Source organism: Pseudopipra pipra, chromosome 27 (genome assembly GCF_036250125.1).
Source record: "Pseudopipra pipra isolate bDixPip1 chromosome 27, bDixPip1.hap1, whole genome shotgun sequence".
NCBI lineage: Eukaryota > Metazoa > Chordata > Aves > Passeriformes > Pipridae > Pseudopipra > Pseudopipra pipra.
Window position 1 is genome coordinate 5,987,874 of NC_087575.1, and position 19,113 is coordinate 6,006,986.

The following is a 19,113-nucleotide window of genomic DNA, read 5'->3' on the forward strand; positions in this document are numbered from 1 at the left end:
TTGGTGGTTAATGCTGAGGCCATGTTGCTCCAGAGATGACTGCACAAAGACAAATTATAATTTGGATACAACAAAGTGACAGATCATGTCATGATCACGTTAGTTCTCAACACATTCATAAAATGATGCTAAAGCACAGCCAATGGCTGTTACTAGTCTTTTAAAGAAATTATGGACCGCTAAGTAAAATTACTGCCCTGAAACTGATGGAGTTTTGGACTACCCTGATCTATCAGAAGCTAAATAAAATGATTCTGACACACACTTGGAAGAGGTTCACAAGCACCTCTGTGCTGTCTCTACAGAAACTGTGCTGCTCATTCAGTATGTAACTTCTTTTTCAGAAACTGTAGGGTATTATACTGCACAGTACCTACCAACGTGAGACAAGATGAAAAAAAATTCTTCACCACTTGTCCTACAATATCCTATGTCAATTTTACAGTGGCAGGGTGTTCAAACTTTGACAACTGCAATCTACTAAGGTTCTCTTATGGTGGCATACAGTCTACTTAATTTTGACAGGTCTAAGGTAACACAGTATTTCAGTGTATTTCTGGGAGTTCTGTGCTACTGAAAGTGCAAAGGGACACCTGTGAGGCATTTTGACACTTCATCTTTGAAAGTTACACGGTTTAACACAGAGCTGAATAAATTAGTTTTACAGGGACTGCTCAAACAAAGCAATTAATTGTAAACTGGCGTTTATGGAAAATGGAATGCTTCATTAACAAACATTTTAAATGGGATATGAACAACACTTTACAAAACAAATGAATTCACATTGGATTGAGTGACATAATACGGCAGCAGCTTAAAAAAAATTACAGTGGCCCATAAGTTACAATTAATAGTAACCCTGGGTAACAGATTTGTTTCACTTGCCACCTTGCATTAAAAATTAAACACAATCAGTAGCGACGGTTGAAACGAGGATCATTCGGTCTGTTTGCTCTCTCCTGGCCAGCAAATCCTTCTCCTTGCATTCCTCCTCCATGCACGATCTGACTTTGATTGCCACCTTGCATGAAACTGCCACGCCTAGAAAGTGATTCAGACATTTTAATGTTCTCTTGTGACTCTGGTGGTCAGGTTGCTAGTACAGGTGTTCTTCCACAATTTTTTGTGTGATTTCTCACTCTTCCATTAGATACACTACATGAAACCCATGGGAATATTTTATTATTCCTTGACATTTAAGTAACTAATTAAATAACCAATACTCCCATAAAATGTTTCTCTGGCCAGTTTCTATTTAGAAGAAATGTCCCTTAGAAGGAAAACAAACAAACACTTCTCTCCTTTCAAAGTTCCTTACCCTGACATGCCTCCACGATGCATCACATGGCCAGGTCTGCCTCTACCTCCACCTAAAAAAGTTCAAATGCTTCCTTTATATCTACAGTAATAGTTTTACTTCAGTGATAATGCCTGTAATTTTTCTTCTTTACATAGCACAACTAATGAATTGTTGTGCAAGAAGCATACCTTGCCATCTCTCATGATCCCGTCCTATCATTCCTCCATCCACGCTGCTCTGCCAGGAACGATCTTGATGTCCTTCAAACTTTCGACTGTGATCTCCCCAGTCACGTCCATCCCTGTGAAGGTATGAAATTCATATCTTCTCACATGAGCCAGAGCACACAAAATAGATTCGAGTACAGAAACTAAGTCACAAACTTAAATACTTTACCAAGGTGCATGCAAATCTTATATTTATACTGGTATCTGTTAAGTCAAATCTCAGTGGAATCCTTCTGCTCAAACCAAATAAGATGACAGATATGAAAAAAAGATATCAGGGAAGAACCACTATCCTGAAAACAGCAAGCTTTGATAGGAATGTTAGTTAAAATTAATGGAAAGGATGAAGACTTTAAGATGTGTGGTTATTAAAAAAAAATTCATGCCAAGATGCATGTTTTGATGGACAAGGCAAGCTGAACAAGATACTCACTTGCAGTCCATCCAACACACTCGGGGTTAATGTTGGAAAGAAAGAATTGTACTTCCAAAAACTGCGTCCTACTTCCACATATGGAAATATTCCTTTGATGCACAAGAAAATGTATTTTTAGTTAAGTGTACTAACCGTGACTGTGGGGGTATCCCTCTACTTTCACTCATTCTTCTGTCAGATCCATAGCTACCCCAACTTTCTCGAGAGTCTCGTGAGTGACGGTCTGGTCCTCCGTGGCGCTCATCTGGGTAATGCTAAAAGGCAAAGAACACTTATAGGACTGTACAAAGCAGACTTGTTAATTGCTTAAAGTTGCTCAGCTGTAATTACTCAATCACAGAGTCATTTAGGATGGAAGGGACATCCTGAGATCATCTAGTCCAACCCTCCTGCTCAAGCAGGATCAGCCAGGGCAGGCTGCCTAGAAGATTCTCCCCCCCTAGGTTTTAAATTTCTTCACAGCTAGAGCCAAGTTCTCCATGCAAACTGTTTCAGCATTTGACCATCTTCACAGTTAAAGGTGATTTATATTAACTTTAGATGGAATTTCACGTGTTTAAGTTTGCGCTCATTGACTCGTCTTGTCGGTGGGCACCACTGAGCAGCACCTGGCTACATCCTCCCCATATCCTCTCTCCCACCAAGTATTAATGCCCATTGATAAGACAAACCCTCAGCCTTCTCTTCTCCTTACTGAACAGTTGTAGCTCTCAGCCTCTCCTCATACAGAAGATTCTCTAGGCCCTACTGCACTTACTCCAGTAAGCTTCTTGTACTGAGGAGCCCAGCACTAGGCACAGAACATCAGACAGGTGCTGAGTAAAAAGGCCTTGACCTTCTAGGAATACTTTTACTAACGCTTCCCTGGATGCTACTGGCTTTCTTTGCCAGGAGGGTGCAATGCTGACTCATTATCAGCTTGCTGTCCACCACAGCGCCAAGGTCCTTCTCTGCAGAACTGCTTTTGGTCTGCTTGGTCCCAAGCATGTATCGCTGCACAGGGTTATTCCTCCCCAGGAGCAGGACTTAGCATTTCTTGTTGTTGAACCTAATGATATTCCCCTCTGCTCAACTCTCCAGAATATCCAGGTCCCTCCAAATCTCACAGCTTAACCATCAGTAAAGGGCACTTGAGCATTTCCTGACTCTTAATCTCTCACTGCTTGAATGTGCCCTAAAGGTCTTTCTTCCAGCCCTCAAAAAGTGCAAACATCTCTACTAATTTTGCTGTTATTTCCACGTAACCTCATAGAGGTATACTTTGTACCTCTGCCTCTTCTACGCCATCTTTTAGAATACTCTATTTTGAAGCAATTCACTTGTTTCGATTTCTATCAGAATAACTATATATTTTATAATAAACAAGTCTTTGAATTGAATTTCATCTTATTGAAGTAAATAAGCTAATCTGATTGTTGATACGTATTTTGGGAGATATCATGTAATTCTCAACTACTGAAATTTAATCTGACACACACTATAGAAAAACAGGTTATAAGATGTTAAGATGTTTCCATAGCTCTATAAAGCAACTCACTTGTCCATCCCGATCTCCCATAATTGTCCTCGATCCATCTCTCCTATAAGCAGACAATTAGAATCAGATTGTGGTAGTAAAACATACAGCAGTTTATAAAAATCCATTTATCTATAAACACAGATGAAAAAATCTTACTTTCTCATAGGGCCAACATCTACAAAAGGCACAAACAGCTGGAATATATGAAAACAATGGCACATTTTGGATTCCTGGAAAACCAGTTAGTCCTGAGGTATAAACCAGAATATTCTTGTTAAAATGCTAGATGCCTTCAAATTATTTAGAAATTTTTCAGAATCCTGCAAGTATGTGAAACAGCACTGTAAAAAAAAACTCTGAACAAGCCTGCCAGAAGCTTCAACTCATTGCACAATACAGATCTCTTCATGGTTATAGACAAAAAGGTCCACAGCCACTAAACCACACTTGAAAAATAAAATGCAAACCAAGGACACAGTAAAAGGCAGCAAAATGTGACATTAAATACAGTCTTTTGTCTTTCGATTTCAGGCAATACAGTGGAGGTAAGAAACCAACCTGTCTATTGAATGCTCTTGGTAACGACCACGGTCTCTGTGATCAAAGTCATGGAAGCGATCCTGGCGACTGAAATCTGAGTGATACCTATCATTCATTGCCATTCGTTTTGCCTCTGGCCAGTACGGATCATCCCTCCTGAGAAAAGAACGTAGTCATTTAAGTCCAGATAATGACTTTTGATATTGTTCCCCCCTCCAAACTAAAGTGCAAACTAGTTCAAACTAAAAGAAGGGTAATTAAGTTCAAAATGGAGTTGAAAAACCTTAGAAAGGATAACTTGACTAGGGGTCTTAAACACAGTCAGCTCAATGCAGTCAACAACTGCTGACTGATGGAAGCTGAGAGCATATGTATGGCTTTTTATAGCCCAGGCTGATGAGACAGAATCTGGCAGCAATGTCTCCCACTTGCATAATCTGTATTTGCTGGCTTCACCTGCCATCTATGTCATATGGTCTCCTCATTGCGGACCGACGTTCCTGTTCATAGCGCAGTTGCTCATGCTGGCGCCGCAGCTCTTCTCTTTCTCGCTGAATGCGGTCTTGTTCTCTTCTCCTTTCATGCTCTATGTGCATTCGTTCTCTTTCCAGTCTTTCCCTTTCCATCCGTTCTCGTTCAAGACGCTGCCTTTCAATTTCCAGTCTCTCCCGAGCAATCTCAAGCCTCTCCCTTTCTTCTCGTTCACGGATAGTCTGTAGGTGCTGCTGTCTCTCCCGACGCTCACGTGTGCTATTTTAACAGAAACAAAAGGTTGCAGATGTAATACTTCAACAAATAAAGGAAGTTAAAAAGAAAAACAAAAAGAAGAAAAAGAGAAAGAAGCGTTAAAAATTAATAGCACAGTGACTGTTCAGCTCCTTGAAATTATACCTGGGAAGGGTATGGGAGGGAGGGCATGGAGGGAAGATACTCAGTGTACACTGGAATTACTTGTATTAAGAGACCGATCATATTACTCCCACAAAACCCACCTGTGGGGGCAAATAATTCCATATGGTCAGGGGAATTTGAATCCAAATGCCCATAGCTCATTTCTTATACTGAAATAAAGTATCTGTGAAGAATATTTTATTTCTGTCAAGAAAGCCAGAATGGTATGCTGGATAATGACTTCACTCAAGCTCAGAAATCTAACTATGAGAGACAAACTTCTTCCTCTCCATTAAGAATGACAAAAGCATTTTTCTCCTGGTTAATTCAACTACTTTTAGGTGAGGAATAAAAGTTTTGTAATGTGTGGAAAACATGGAATTCAAGTCAAAGTTTTAGCAAGGAATTTGAAGGATGGCCATTATGACCTTTATCCTGTATTAAACATCATGAAAACAAAAATAAAACCCCACCCAAAATAAATAAATACCAGAATTAAGTTCAATAGATATTTGACCCAGAAACATTTAACAAGTTGCAAGTGAAAAAAACCCCCTGAAATCCTCTTATCTCTTAGTCATTTTAATTAAAATGAAAATAAAATATGCATTATAGGGTAAAAAATGTCAAACAATTTCATAGTTGCTCTTACCGGCGCTGCTCTGCCTCCCTCATTTTTCGCTGTGCTTTAATTTTGTCAAATGGCACAATGCCTTGTCTCTCTCTGCTCTCTGATTTGCGATCCTGGCTCTTAATGCTCTGTATTTAATATTGAAGTAGAGAAACTTAATTTATTAAAGGACAACTATTACAAACAATACTCTAAGCTCTGTTTCCATTTGTACTATCATATCTGAAAGCGTGGTCCCTGCATTTTTCAAAAAAGTTGTTCTTTTTTTAACATTACAGACATGCCATGTATTAACACAGTAATACCTTCCCACATTTGTTTGGCAGGATTTGATTGCTGAATATAGTATCAGCTGAACAAAAAGTATTTTACTAATTAAGATGTAAATCCATGTTACAGAAACTCTAATTGGACAAACTGGCAAGACAAGTGTGGGTTACATGTAGCCTAGCAGGATTCAGTATTTGTTTCTAAGGAAAATATTTCCCACACAGAAACATTACTCACTCTGTCTTTTGATGTAGTTGATGTTTTCACACTAATAACAGGTTCTCCTTTGGATTTATCCATTACTACTGTTCTCTCTGTTCCTTTACTTCCTAAAAAAATCAGAGGTGGAAAAAACAATCAGACTACACAACCTACACCAAACTCATTGCTCTGCTAGAAGTTATGTTCTCTAAAATGTGAAAATGGACATCTAACCCTCTCTTCAAAACCAATTATTTCACTACACCTACTCCAAGTGCTTCTTTCAAGGATGACAAAATGTCAAACATCTCCCCCCAAAACACCCTCCCCCTTATACATTCTGGATTTCCCCAACTAAGAATCAGAAACAATCCTAGAACATTGGCAGTTCTTTAGAAAGAACTACCTAAAATTAAATATTCATACATCAACATATATTTTACTCTATGAAACAACAATAGCCAAATTACCTGACTTAATAGTTTTAGGTTGATCTGATGAACCAGACTTCTGTTCATCTTTATCTTTTTTTTCCTTTTCATCTTTGTCTTCTATCTTTTTAGGATCATCTTTTTGGTCAGATTTTTCATCCCTTTTACCACTGCCAGGTCTATAGATAGATATTGATATAGGTTAGACTAATACAGACTAAGAGAAAAGGAAATTCAAGCAGAATGCTAGCAACACACTAAAAAGGTAGAATTCTGATGTGATAACAGTCATAATTAGATTTCCAAACGTTTCCTTCCACAACATCCTACACCAGAAAACAAGACATCCAGACTATCCAGTGCAGTTGTCAAAACACTTGATTCAGGTATCTCAACTGGAAGAATGAGGAAAAATTCATACTATGATGTGCTTAATACCCACAAAGTTTCTTAAACAATGTGACAATTAAGAAGTGCCAATGTGAACCATTTTTGTCAGGCAACTAGCTGAAATAAAAGCAAAAAGTTCTCAGCAAATAGCATTTAACACAAGTTATGCCTCAAGAAGACAACCGAAGCAAAGGTCTTAGTGTTTTATTCACTCTCCTAGTGTCTCATTCAGTGACTTTCAGTAATGCCAGAGAGAAAAAGCACAGTGCTGTAGAGGAACATGTTCTGGAAACAGGATTTTGGACAACTCTCTTTTAACTGTTTGTGACCACCATCACTGGAGGAGACCCTATTCCAATGAGAGACAAAAAGTAATGAAAAAACAGTGACATACAGATCAAAATCCTCAAACGGTCTTTCCTATAGATTTAAGACATGAAAGCACCACAATTGTTACTAAAACCTAAACACACCTAAATTAAAAGGTATGCTTGAAACCTTAAAGCACATAACAGAAACATGTTAAACTAGGCACTGAACATCAACAGAAGTTTATCTTATAGAAAAAGTTAAAAAAATGCAGGTACTCCTCTTTTTGAATGTTTGCCACAGAAATGTTTTACTGTAACTTTGTTTTCCCTGACATCAACATAGACTGAAGAACAGCAAAACACCTTTGGACAGAGAATTTTTAGAACAGTACCTCTCACTGACTGTTTCTCTCTTTGCTTCATTCTCTTTTTTTTCACTTGTCTTCTTCCCAGCAGGTTCATTTTTTGCCTGAAATTTATTTTGCACATGATCAGCTGAGAATGTGGTCTCGATCATTTGTACAATCTGATGGGAACGTGGTATCTTTGAGGATAAGTACTCACTTTTTCTACAGAAATTATTTTCCCATGTAACTCTGTTTTGTGGAGATGGGTGATACATTTTGTTGCTTCCTCGGCAGTAGACATTGTAACAAAGCCATAGCAGCGAGCACCAGGACTTCGAGCATTTGTGACCACTTTTGCACCCACCACCTTTCCAAAATAAAGAGGTGTTACACTCACCGTAACAAGCAAGAACTGCAAGCTTTCTACCCTTTTTAATTCCTGCCCATTATCATTCAGGAAACTTCTGTTGTTAAAGATTAACAAACACAAAGGAGTGTTGCAACGATGCTTCTGTTGTCAGTGAAACACTACAAAAGCTGCATCAATAGATGACAGCCAAAGACTGAATTCTTTTCTGGAGAAAGACCACAAGGGGACAAAAAATAAAAAAAAGTCGTCTAACTTTACATAAACAACACCACTTTGTTCAAACATAAAAGAGTAAAAAACAATACAATAGAAGTTTTTAAGCCAATTTCCACCTAGATGCTAATGCTAGCTCAACTGCTAAGTCCCATCTTCCCTCAAAAAAATGCTTACATGTCAGTGGTGAGGCAGACCAACCATGTTATCTATCTTCTTTAAGAAACAGGAGGTTTCCTCAAAAAGTAGAGCTTGAAAAAGCCCACATAAATGGTGTTTACTTATGTTCATATATTCAGTACAGCTCACTTTGCATTACAGAAATCAACCATATTTCACAGAAATGTCGTATTTTTAAGTACAGCTGGATGAAGAACCTACTTCCATGCATTTGATTTATTGCACACGTACATTTACTTCTAGGGAGCTCTGCCTCTGCTAATACCCTAAAGAAAATAACTGTCATTTTATTTAAAGGACTAAATAGTACCATGGCATCTATCTAGAGGCAAATACTAGCTTTGCTATCGCTTAGTTTTTAGTTACATTTAAAATTTTGTGGCACATCTCTATGATCAATGTTCTAGGTTACCAGATAGAATTCTAAGCAAATAAATGGAAGGAAAGCATTGCATTTTTATTGTTATGAGAGGCATTAAAAGGGTTTTACTAGTCTCATGACCTGAAGAAAAACTCAAAGCTTTGCTACACTTAATCCGTTTTTGTACCTATTTGTAAGGTCATATTTAAGTTCCAGAGTATTTTCACTGGTAAAATATTCAGTGGCAGATTGCTTGTACATACAGTTTTCTTTTACTACAATCTCCTGATAGTAATCTTTAAATAGGCTTCAAACATCTTACAAAAATCCTTAGTGCTGTCTCTAAGTCTTCTATTAAACTAGCTCTTTCCATTTTCCAACTGACAGGAAGATTTAACTTACCATTTTGTCTGTCATTAATAACAACAGCAGGACTTCCCCTGCCAACAAAACCAAACAACCCCTCCTGATATCCCAAGCCATCCAAACAAGTGCTTTCTAAACCAACTGCCAACTCTACATAAAAATAAAACTTCAGATACCAGGGCAATTCTTAAGATATTCCCCAATAACTGTGTTTCAACACTTCCTGCATATTTTCCCTAGTCCTAAGGCAGTTTTTTATAAACATTAAATGCACCACTGACCGTGAATTTCCAATGAGTAAAGACACTATACTACTGCACAGGAGACAAAAGTATGTGTAAACAGTTACTGACTTTCAAATAAAGGACCGCAAATGGAATTTTATGGTTTTTTTGGAAGCAAGCAACCGAATAAAAAACCCTCAGTCACTCAGTGCATACCTCCGCGATTTTTTCCTTGATATCCCACAATATTTTTGATAATTGGATTCCTTTCACTGGTACTTTCAGTGACAGGAGCTTAAGAAGTCTAATAGTTTCAAGCAAAAAAACCCTCAACAACAAACCAAACGAAAATAACCTCTTACCTTTCCATACTTGCTAAACAGATTCTTCAAATCTGTAGCTCTGGTAGTGGAAGCCAGTCCACTCACCCAGAAGTTTCTACCGGAACTGCTAGCAGTGCGACCTAATTAGGAAAACAAAACCCAGAACATACCCAAAATTCTAATTAACAACTACTTCTGAATTAAAAAGGAACAATATCACAAATTTTTAATTTTTTAACATCATAGAGCAAGTAAATGCAATGTGTAACATTCTCCTCCCATAATTTGCATTCCTGAAGGCAAGTAGCACTACAAGTCCCAAAACTTGGATAGAACTACAAGTGTTGATACGGAAGTATGTTATATCATTTTTCAAGAAAGCAACTTGACTAGGGTACCCCTGAAGTAACAGAGGCTTTTCAAAATGTACCTGGATAGATAGTAATTTTGCACTAACTAGAAAAGATAGAAGACCTGCAAGAGTTGTTAGCAACCACTTATGCTCACGTCTTGCCCTCCTTATCTCCTGAACTCCAAAGGAATGATGATCAGACACTCAGGTTCCTGAAGGCTGTTTTAAATGCAAAGTTCAAGAAAAGTTTTCTCAGTCCACAAAAAAAAATATACTCAAGTCCTCAGGTAAACAACAGCATGCACAAAACACTTCTTCAAATATTCTGAAATAAGAGAACACAAGACTACAGACTTTAGGGTGAGCAGACCCTAATGAAGCTCACAGTGAGGTCCAGTAGCTTGCACAAATAGGTATAACCCTGGATCCTGGAAAAAGCAGTGACACTGAGTTGAGTCTGCGTTGTAAAACCCAACTAAAACCAAACAAATTCTTCCTGTCCAGTCAGTAGAGAGACCTCATAATGAGTTTCTTGCTTATTATTAAAAGTGTTGAACTATCTGCCTGCAGTGTGTAAAAAATAATGTTAACAGTCAGTTCTAAATTTTCTGCCCTGGTCAGGTAGAAGAGAACAGAAAGGTGGGATGAGCTGCAAAGACTCAGCTGCCTGATGTATTAAAAGGAAGAAGCACAAGGAAAAGAAGAAGCGGGCACATGACTGCTGATCAAGAAATTTTTTTCCTGCTTCTGATGCCCATTTGCACCACAAATAGGATTTGCATGGACAAAGATTTAATAAAATCAATCAAATTCGAAGACAACATGAAGCTGTAAGTTTTCCTGGCATTCTAATATGTGAATACTAGATCCCAAATTACTTCAGCAAAACAGAAGATGGTTTGAAGAATCACAAGTGCATAGTAAAGCAAAAACAATTACAAAAGGTTCTTGACTCACTAACAGCTGGTAGTAAGCATCTTCAGTGCCATAAAAGACATATTTGCCATCTATTAATGTCTATCTTTAAAGATCAAGTTACAAGCAAAAGGGTGCAATGCAGACATTCTTAAAAAATGCATAAAAGGAAAATACTTATTCTTCTATGAATAAAGAAAATCCAGAAAGAGGTGAATTTATACTATTTAACAACTGCAGACTGCTATGCTTCTCCTGCTGAAATACCCCATCCAATACACTTATCCAAGCAATCATTAAAGTTCTACTTTTGAAAACAAACATACCTTTCTCATCTTTTGAGATTATCTTTGCATCTCTGTCCTCCTCAACAGGGCTAGAGACAAAACATCATATTATTCAAGTCAGAAACGAAAGTGATTAAATATAAATTATGAAAAAAGTTAAAATAAAATACCTACCAGAAAATACCTCGCAAATGAAAACACACCTCTGTATACTTGATTTAAGAAATCTGACAAGAAATAATGAAGTCAGATTCTTAAACAGACTTACATTAAGAAGATGATTACAAATAAGAGTAATTTGGGAAAACAACCTTTGAAGGTTGAGGAAGGAAAGAAACCAAACCCATTGTGTTTAAAAAAAAAATTAAAAATATCTGCACATGGAGAAATAAAACACACTCTTTAGGAATAGGCTACAATTTCATCAGTCTCGGTGGCCAATTGAAGGAAACAGCTTATTCGCATCACTTAACGACCAACGATAAAAGATAGCATCTGGTCTATAACGGAGAAAAAACAAACCTCTTTTTCTGATCACCGCCCTCACTGGCTGAGGACTCTTTAGTAGCAGGGGATTCCTCAGAATTAGCTTTGTCTTCTGTTCTCTTGGCATCTTCTTTGCTATCTTTGGCTTCAGGACCTGCGCCTTTTGCCGCTGTTTCCCCACTAGAGGCTTCCAGGCCTTGGGAGCGTTTGCTACTCTGATCGCTTAGGGTCTCTACTACTAAAGATTCAGAGTCCGGCTTCTCTTCCTCTAGTGTCTGTTCACATGTCTCCCCTTTTGCTACAACTAAACGCTTTGCTTCCTTCCTTGCCATAGCTTGTGCCGATTTGCTGTCCAAATCTAAAGCATCTTCCTCCAACTGAGCGGCAGCAAGAGCGTCCTCTTCCTCCGCCAGCCTCTTGCCTGGCACCGCGATACTTGCTTCCTGTGCATGTGGCCGCTCCACTTCGGAAGTTTCTTCGTTAAGTACTTCAGATTTACAAGTTTCCCCCAAAATGTCGAGTATTTTCTCATTTTCTACGGATTTAACAGGAATAGAATGGCACAAGATTTAATCACCAGGGAAATACAGCAATCACAAATGTGGAACTGGCATGGCTGCCACACTAACACCAAGAGAACTTCTAAGCTACACAGAGATTGGAAAACCCTAGTGTACACAGTGTTAAAAGTACTATGCTAACTGCTTTCTGACAAACTACCAAATCAGCCCTAAAACGATAACAGGGAAGAAAAATGCCCCCACAGATTTAACAAAAAACTTCTGGCTCATCCTCCATATTCTTCATTAAATCCTTCAGCTCTGTTTCTTCTCTAGTTAGCTTCGAGTCCAAGATGCTTAACTGAACGTATCAAGGCACTGAGAGTTCAATTTTTAAATTTCTGTGAAATTCTTTTAGCAGACAGTCCAACATGAGAACTGGGCATCTTCTGATGGTGCATGAGTGTGTTTGCAGTCCAGAAAGTGAAAAGTATCTGTATGAAATTTCCATGAAGAAACTCTTCTTTCTTCTGTATCCAGTAACTAATCTTTACATTTTAGTGCCCTAGAATATCTTTTTACTGCTTTCACTGTCCACTACTTAGTAACAGAGTTAAGGTGTGTGCAATATCACAAGATCTGTTTACAAGTAGAATATTTAGCTTTTAAACTGTGATTAACTTCTCTAAATCCACTTATGTAGTTTAACAGGTTTTTAAACCATTTCATTTCACTGGAAATATTTCAAAGATGACAAGCATCACTTCACAGATCTGGGGATATGATTGGGTTTCCAATCTCTATGACCCTGCATGATCTGGGTTGTCCATCATAAAAATAATGCAAATTATGGTTTTTTTGCTTGGTTTTTTTAATAGTTAATGGTTTAAAAAGTATTAGTTGAAAAGACAGGAATATGTTTTTCTTTAACAGTACCTGGCTCCAAGTGCAGCCTCTCCATTTTCTGTTTGGGGAAAAAAACAACACAGAATGAGGATTTTATAAAATGTATTTTCTGACAGAGAATAATAGCAACTCCCTGCCCAATCTCAAGATTGAAAACTACACAAATTCACCTACTACATCTAGCTCTTTTTTTCACCATTCACTGGAACTGAGTATTTTATATAGGTAATTTTACTGGCACATGAAAACTGGATCAAAATATCAGCCACAACTGCATTCTCATCAATAACTCTGAATTTTAAAGAGACCAATAAAGTATCTTTATGTACTACCACACCAACTACAGAGAAAAAACAATCCCAGCTGCTATTTTAAACAATCAGCGGGAGAAAGAAAAAATCAACAGTAGAAGATCTTTTTTTTTGTCATGAAAGTGAAGGAAGTCTTGAGAGCTCACTGGAAAGTAGGAAAAATCAATAGGGCATTCTCATTTCAGAGACTATATGCTGAGCAAGATTATGTATGTTTTGGATTCTATTACAATTTCATATTATGGTCACATTTTCTTTTTTTAGTGTGGGAACAGAGTGAATACTAATAATACAATATACTGATAATACAGCAATCTGAAACACATCTACATTTTCAATTTACCTTCATTTCAATTAAATCAGAAGAGGAGGCTTCTAAATTGTTTTCAATTTCATCATAATCTTCCTAAAAGAGTAAAAAAGGAATTATATAATTTCTTACCAATAGTAACTTACAGAGAATACACCTGTATTTAATTTTCCCTGTCAAGAAAACAAGAAATATTTTTAAGTATTTGACAGGTCTCAATTGCTACTTCAGATTGTGGTCAAGAATGAGCAGCAACATACAAATGTTCTTGATGATTAAATATCTTTCTCCTACTACCTTTCATTTTAATTTCAACATGACATTGTCTATCTCAAAGTTACTCTTATTTAGAGGAGAAATTTATTTCATGTTTCTGTGGTTACCGAATGTATTTCTCCATTTTCCCACTTTTTAACTTTAGTTTCTAAATGAAAATCAAGTTACAAGTAAGGCTGACTTAGGTTTCTACTTTTACAAAACCAAAACATATCCCCAAAATCTTCCTTCCTTCCTTAAGAGCTGATGGTAACACACAACCAAAGCTCACGGGTTACATAACTCACAACAACTTTAATTTACAGATTACCACAAAATTGCCTTTCAGGTTAACTGGATGCCATTGGAATGACTGTGTTCCAAGGTGTCACATTAAAGGAGAGATTTTCTCAAATCCTTTGTGTTTGATTGGTCTGTCAATGCCCTGGGAAAGCCAAGGGCAAAGCCAGGGAAGACTCCACTGTAACAGTCGATGGGTGGAACCTGTCTTCTCCTCCATTGGGATGTCTATGGGTAAGACCCTTACTGTGCCACTGAATGATTAACTCGAGCCAGCTTTTGTTAGGAATTACAGCTTGTTGGTATGTTACTTTTTCTTTGCAGCCAGATACTACCACGAGCAATCCACAAACCTTAACCTGTCACAATTTTCTATTATATTAATAGTGTTATTCCATAAACTGTTAAGTGTGAGTCCTTCAAGGGCACTAATAGTTGCTGGCAGCAAGTACCATACTTGACTGAAGAGGCCTGGGAGGGGGTCTGTCTCACGCTGTTGGCATGTGACCGGGAACAGCTCGGTCGAACCACCCTCTGATCCAGACTGTCCAGTCAAGGGTCCCCACAACAGGACACTGACAGACTGCTTGGGCACAAGGGTCTCAGTTGTCCTGGGGCACTGACAGGCCAGTCAAACACAAAGGGTGTGAGAAAATCTCCCATTTCACGTGACAGAAGGTAAATAATAAAAAATTGAGACAGATATGCAGGCCTAAAATAATTAAGAAAAAGAACCCTAAGGAGGCAAGGAAGGATAGTATATTCTGTGAGTGAACGGCCCAAAAGGAAAAAAAACCCACAAGGATCCAGGAAGGATAATATGTGAGGACTGAACGTAACATACGGATTACCCTGTTCATTCAGTAGCAGGAGATCGTGCTATCTGTAAATGAGATTGTAAGTTGCCCTCAAAACCAAGTCAAAAGCCTCGCAATGTCAGAACAGGGCAATATATGAAGTTCTGCTTCTTCTTTTATTAATCTCTATGAGAAAGCAGAACAACATAACTCCCTTAAACCTGAGCGTTATTTCTGCAGAAAAGATTTCCAAATTACCTGTGAGTTGAAAATGTATTTCCCTCTCCATATATATAACTAACTAGAGAACTAGACAGAAAGATATATATATACACTTCAAGACAAATAACATACAAATGGGAAGAGTGAATACAGAAACTAATACAGTATTTTCAGTTCCAGGCTCTTATCATGTTAAGTAAAGATGATACTGTAAGGCAATGAAGGCAGTGACCCGTCTACTGTGAACATTTCAAGCCTCTGATCAGTCCAAGAATATTTACCACTTAAAAGAGTATGACATAGGAGCTGTTAATGTGAAATAGAATTCAGACCCCATGTCCTATATTCTACTGGACTGAAATAACTTGTTCATGTGCCCATATACTTACTAAGCATCTTCTGAAAAATTACAAAGACCTCTACTCACCTCATTTTCTGTTAGCTGATCTGGAAGTTCTTTCATTTCTGCTTCAACGTTGTCTTTATTATCAGACAGAGAATCGAGAATATTATCAGGACTATAATCTTCTCTGCAGTCCACAGCACTGCCGTTATCTATTTCAGCTTCATCTAATACACTAATATCCATCATGTCAATATCCTGCAAGGTATCCAGACTCGCTTCAATATCCTCCTACAGAAAGAAAAAGGTTAAATGTGTACTTATTGTGGGCTAAATGATGCATATTCTTAGTAACCGCAATCATGATTTCAACTTACCTGCCCATCTCTAGAGTTTTCTTCCAGGCCATTGTCTTCAATACCTTCTTCTTCCGGTTTTCTTCCTAAAAACAGTATCACCGCAGTGAGACGTAGCACTAAATTTTGTAATGTGTTTAATCTGTGGTGAATTATCTAACACTGAGCTTGTTTCAACAAGAAATCATTAAGACACTGATTCAGAAGTCTGGGTCTGTCTGGATATAACCGAGGTCAACTTGCCACTCAATAGAAGCTAACAGCACAAGCATGAACTGTAAGTAGCATGGCTACATTTTTCTACAGCTACAGTCTCATTCCACTGCACTTCAGTACCTACAAAGACAACACTGTCTAAGAAGGTGCTGCATTTAAAAATAACACTTGAAGATTGTTAGGAAAAAAACCTCTCTTAATTAAACTGATTTAGAATTAGTGTTCACTTTCAAGATTCTGGACACGCACATCACTTTCACCAGCAAACTCACATTGCTATTCAGACAACTGCTCTTTCTGTATTTTCAGTCCCTTTATCTTGAAAGAAGCAGCTTCAACAGCCCGTTTCTCTCCAGAATGTATTTTTAAAGAACGGGCTATGAGCAATTAAAATAAACCATGTGTAACACGGTACACACAATATTTAATGTTTGGAACCAAAATGTACTGAAATCACTAATGAGCTTTCCACAGGAGCTTATGCTGCAGCTGCTTGCTCTGTACCTGAGCCAATTCTACACTCATGGTCACAAGTACAGAAACACCTGCAATTTACAGTCTCATCTACAGGTTTCAAGGCTTGCTAACAAAGTACAGTTAAGTGTCATATTATCATTTAAACTTGTTATTGCTCATTAATGCAACAGAGTTTTACCGTTTTCCATAAGGTAAAAAGCACTTTTTTTTTTTAAATTAATGAAACAGAAGACATCAACTTTGTATGCTAGGTTCTAGCTACAAGCAAACAATGGAACTGTAAGTGTCCGGACACCATACCTTTGCTAGTTCTTTTTGGCATTCTCTTGTTGGTCAGTTCTGAGGCCACAGGAATTTCATCAGGATCTCCTCCTTCATCCTCAATGGCCTATTGGAAACAGCAGTATGACATCTACTGTATTCTTCGCTGGTGTGCATTTGTACTGGCTTTGGATGGGATAGTTAATTCTCTTCACAGTAGCTGGTATGGGGCTATGTTTTGAATTTGTGCTGAGAATAGTGCTGATAACACCAGGATGGATGTTTTAGTTATTACTGAACAATGCTTACCCAGTGTCAAGACCTTCTCTGCTTCTCCCACTGCCCCATCAGCAAAGGGCTGGGGGTGCACAAGGAATTGGGAAGGGACACAGCTAGACAGCTGACTCCAACTGCCTAAAGGGATATTCCAGACCATACGATGATGTGCTCAGTAATAAAACTGCTGTGGGTGAAAGACGGTGGGGCTGTCATTACTTGGGGACAGGCTCAGCAAGCAATTATTTTCTTTTACACCACCTGTGTTTTTAATTAATTTTTTTCATCTATGTTGCTCTTTTTTTACCCTTGCATTTTTTAAAATTATTAAACTGTCTTTATCGCAATCCGCAAGTTTACTCTCACTTTTACTTTTACCCTTCCACTTCCAGTCGCCATCCTGTAAGAAGTGAGAGATGAGTGACTGGCCATGCGGTGTTTTGCTGCCTACTGAGGTTAAACTACAACTGCATTTTTAAGGATTTGTCATTAGTGTCTCTCCCTAGTTCAGGTCATACAGCCAGGCAGCCATATCACCTGACAGAAGCACTAAATAGTAAGGTCTAACACAACCCCACAGCCAAATCAAGCTATGACTGAGGAGCAAAGCTCCTTATTCAGCAAATAACTACTTTAACTCTATAAAACTGAGAGTGACTGCTACAGGAACTCAGGCATATCTGACAGCAACCTTTTCTCAATGTGCAGGCCTGTTAGAAGCCATAAATGGGCCAGGACCGACTATTCTGTTCTGGCCTCGTGAAAGTCTGTAAAAATACATTCCAGACAGATAGGACACATGGAGTCAGGTGAAGTATGGTGGTGCCAAGCAATAGGACAAGAAGCAACGGGCAGAAACCGATGCATAGAAAGTTCCGCCTGAGTATGAGAAAAAATTCTTTCCTGTACAGTGACTGAACACCAGAACATTGCCCAGAGAGGGTGTGGAGTCTCCCTCACTGGAGATATGCAAGAATCGTCAGGACACAATCGTGTGCTATGTGCTCTGGGATGGCCCTGCTGGAGCACGGAGGATGGACCAGATGACCCACTGTGATCCCTTCCAACTTGACCCATTCTATGAAGCGTGTAGAGAAGCACGAGGAAAGATATGGGAAAGAATCACGTGTGTGTGTGAATGAGAGAGAAAACTGAAGAAGGACGCGCGAACCTCAGAGTCAGGGAACGACGGGAAGGCCGGGTCCATCTCGGATTCCGCCGAGTGGAATGTGAGCAGCGCTCCAACGGAGCGGCTGGGGGGCGGGCGGGTGTCACAAAGCAAAGCAGCGGTGGGGCTGCTGCCCGTCCCCGCAAGGGCAAGGGCTCCGTAGCGGTGCGAAGAAGGGGACGCGCTGGTGCCAAACAACCCCTCCGCGGCTTCCCGGGGCCGGCCCTGGGGCGCAGCGCAGGGAGCGGCTGCAGCCCCACTCTCCTCAGGGCCGCCGGCGGCCCCTGGTTCGGCCCCGAGCGCGCACGCGCCAAGCGCGCCGAAGACAAAGGACCCGGATGGCACCGCCCGCCCCCCCCGCCGGGGCTCGCTTCACCTTCCTCAGCCGCTCCATGAGGACGCTCTTGTTGCCGCCGCTGTCCAGGTTACGGCGCTTGAGCTCGGCCCGCAGGTCGATGACTCGCAGCTCGCTCAGCCGCCGCGTTTCGGGTTCCGAACCGAAAGCCGCGGCCCCGCCAAGGGATGTGTAATCCCCCAGTCCGGCCGCTGATTGACTCTCCGCCATCAAGGCCCCTTCGATGTTTTGCCTCGAGTCCGAGCGCGGAGGAGAACACAACCCAGCCCCGCGACAAACCTTGCGATCACAGCACAAAATGGTGGGAGCGAGACGCGCCGAGGGGAGGGGGCACAAAGCACGCAGTGCGCAGGCGGGGGGAGGAGGGAAGGGGCGGTGCCTGGAGGGAGAAGTGAGTGAAGGCTCCCGCGCAGGCGCAAGATGGCGTCACCCGCGTCAAGGACGGCTCGCGAGCTTTCGCGCACGCGCCCAGGGGGCCGGGGCGGGCTG

General features: G+C 39.7%; 1 protein-coding gene across 2 annotated transcripts; it reads right to left on the reverse strand.

Moving 5' to 3' along the window:
- Positions 1-687: 687 nt before the first annotated feature.
- On the reverse strand, positions 688-18,965 carry LOC135403280 (scaffold attachment factor B1-like). 2 transcript variants are annotated; one of them, XM_064637156.1, is made up of 21 exons: positions 18,646-18,965; positions 16,865-16,952; positions 15,893-15,957; positions 15,600-15,806; positions 13,632-13,694; positions 13,008-13,035; positions 11,608-12,106; positions 11,125-11,174; positions 9,571-9,671; positions 7,712-7,861; positions 7,540-7,616; positions 6,486-6,625; positions 6,052-6,143; positions 5,566-5,672; positions 4,479-4,772; positions 4,041-4,178; positions 3,501-3,543; positions 2,096-2,217; positions 1,489-1,601; positions 1,319-1,370; positions 688-1,041 (listed from the first exon to the last, which is right to left on the reverse strand). In XM_064637156.1, exons 1-21 carry the CDS (start codon positions 18,832-18,834, stop codon positions 912-914), a joined length of 2,748 nt encoding a protein of 915 aa, XP_064493226.1. In that variant the 5' UTR covers positions 18,835-18,965; the 3' UTR covers positions 688-911. The 2 variants fall into 2 exon arrangements, with proteins under 2 accessions (XP_064493226.1, XP_064493228.1); XM_064637158.1 differs by lacking the exon at positions 18,646-18,965 and adding an exon at positions 18,273-18,639.
- Positions 18,966-19,113: the final 148 nt, after the last annotated feature.

What these genes read in the sequence shown, in the direction of transcription:
- LOC135403280 (XM_064637156.1), bottom strand. Translation starts at nt 18,834, where the DNA reads ATGGCGGAGAGTCAATCAGCGGCCGGACTGGGGGATTACACATCCCTT. An exon ending in CTGATTTAATTGAAATGAAG is followed by an intron (nt 13,036 to 13,631) that starts GTAAATTGAAAA and finishes TTCCCCAAACAG; the next exon opens with AAAATGGAGAGGCTGCACTT. An exon ending in GAGGCTGCACTTGGAGCCAG is followed by an intron (nt 12,107 to 13,007) that starts GTACTGTTAAAG and finishes TTAAATCCGTAG; the next exon opens with AAAATGAGAAAATACTCGAC.